The 1,412-nt window shown below is 52.5% G+C and overlaps 1 protein-coding gene across 1 annotated transcript in view; it reads right to left on the bottom strand.

The window, feature by feature from the left end:
- Positions 1–396, bottom strand: part of PRPF38B (pre-mRNA processing factor 38B) — a gene marked incomplete in the record, with an annotated part of 9,250 nt that extends 8,854 nt beyond the window's left edge. Inside the window, 1 exon segment of the mRNA XM_027772274.1 lies at positions 5–396. Coding sequence (XP_027628075.1) covers positions 5–65 — 61 coding nt within the window.
- Between the last annotated feature and the right edge of the window lie 1,016 nt (positions 397–1,412).

The following is a 1,412-nucleotide window of genomic DNA, read 5'->3' as shown; positions in this document are numbered from 1 at the left end:
GCGTCCGCGGCCGCCTGGTGCTGCGGCTGCGAGTTGCCTGTCAGCGCGGGGCTGTTGTTAGCCATGTTGCAGCGGAAGGAAGGAGGGAGGGAGAAGGGAGGGGGGAGGGGGCCAAGCTCGATCTCGCTCTCCGGGACAACGGTCCGGGACCCTACTCCATGGAACGCCGTCAGGAGAGGGGGCCGCCCCGCTGTGCCCCTGCCAGGTGAGAGAGAGCCAGGGGTCGCTGACAGATGGACGCCGCGCAGAGAACAGACGCGGAAACGCGGGTCGCAAGAACTCCAGGCAGGAGGCAAGCCGGCGGCCAGGGAGCGCGATCTCTTCCGCCAACTGCCCCTGGGAACAAGATGGCCGGCCGGCGGATGTGACGTCACACGTCCCAGCGTTCCGAGCTGAGCCGGGAACCAATCAGAGACGCCCAGGTGGGCTGGAGGTTCCTCTTCCTAGGTCCGTGCGTTCTCTGTGCGCTGGAGTCGTTGCGGTGGCCGCTAGTTCTCTTCTCTGGGGAGATTTCTCTTAGAGATTTGGGGGCTGAGGGGAGGGGTTGTGGGCCTAGTCTGCGTGTTTTAATGTTCGCACTGGGGTCCTGGTTCCTCCTGTCGAGAGCCGAACAGGGAAAGGTTCGGGTGGCAGCTATGTGTTGGTGAATTCGCGACACTTAACTCCTGCGAAGTAAGCGAGGGGGTCTTCTGGGTTCTCTGTTTTAAGAGTCTCTGAAAGGGATGATAGTCAGGGACTCCATCTCTGCATGTGCGTGCGATACGAGGTTTTTCTGCTCTTCGCTGGACTCAAGCGTCTGGCGGGAGGTGTTAATGTTTGGGTCTTGATTTATCCAACTGCAAGACTGAAATAACATCCTTGTAGGCTGTTGCGATCATTAAAAGAGCTTCTCTGTACCTGTAGTTCCTAGTAGAATGTTTCAGTCATTTCGTAGGTCCCTTTTCATTCCTCCCTATTCAAGATGTTTAAATTCTACGGATGCATTCTGAGTGGTAAACGTTGGGTGAGGCACTGTGAATAGGGTTTGGTATGGGGAGCGAGAGGAGGTTGGGGGAAGTTAAAAATTAAAATCAGTTTCAGTTCTCAAAAGCTACTGATAACTTAGGAAAGGTTCATGGTGTTTAAGATAGGAGTGGGCACTGAAGTGTCTACAGATAGAATTAGGCTGAGCTAGCTTTATTAGCAAAACATATTCTGAGCGTACATAGAAGCAGAGAAAATCAGGCTTAAAAGGGTAAAATAGTCCCGTTGACAGGAACCAGGAGATATGCTTATGGGGGAGTAATGGCGGTGAAGTGCCTAGAATGCCAAGATGAAACCTTAGGAATTTGATGGCATGGAAATCCAAAGATTTCGCAATTACAACCATGACCCCGAAATCTGTTTTAAGAAACTAATATTGCTAATATTTT

This window comes from Tupaia chinensis, unplaced genomic scaffold (genome assembly GCF_000334495.1).
Source record: "Tupaia chinensis unplaced genomic scaffold, TupChi_1.0 Scaffold000270_1, whole genome shotgun sequence".
NCBI classification, from domain to species: domain Eukaryota; kingdom Metazoa; phylum Chordata; class Mammalia; order Scandentia; family Tupaiidae; genus Tupaia; species Tupaia belangeri.
This window is presented reverse-complemented; position numbering and strand designations above follow the sequence as displayed.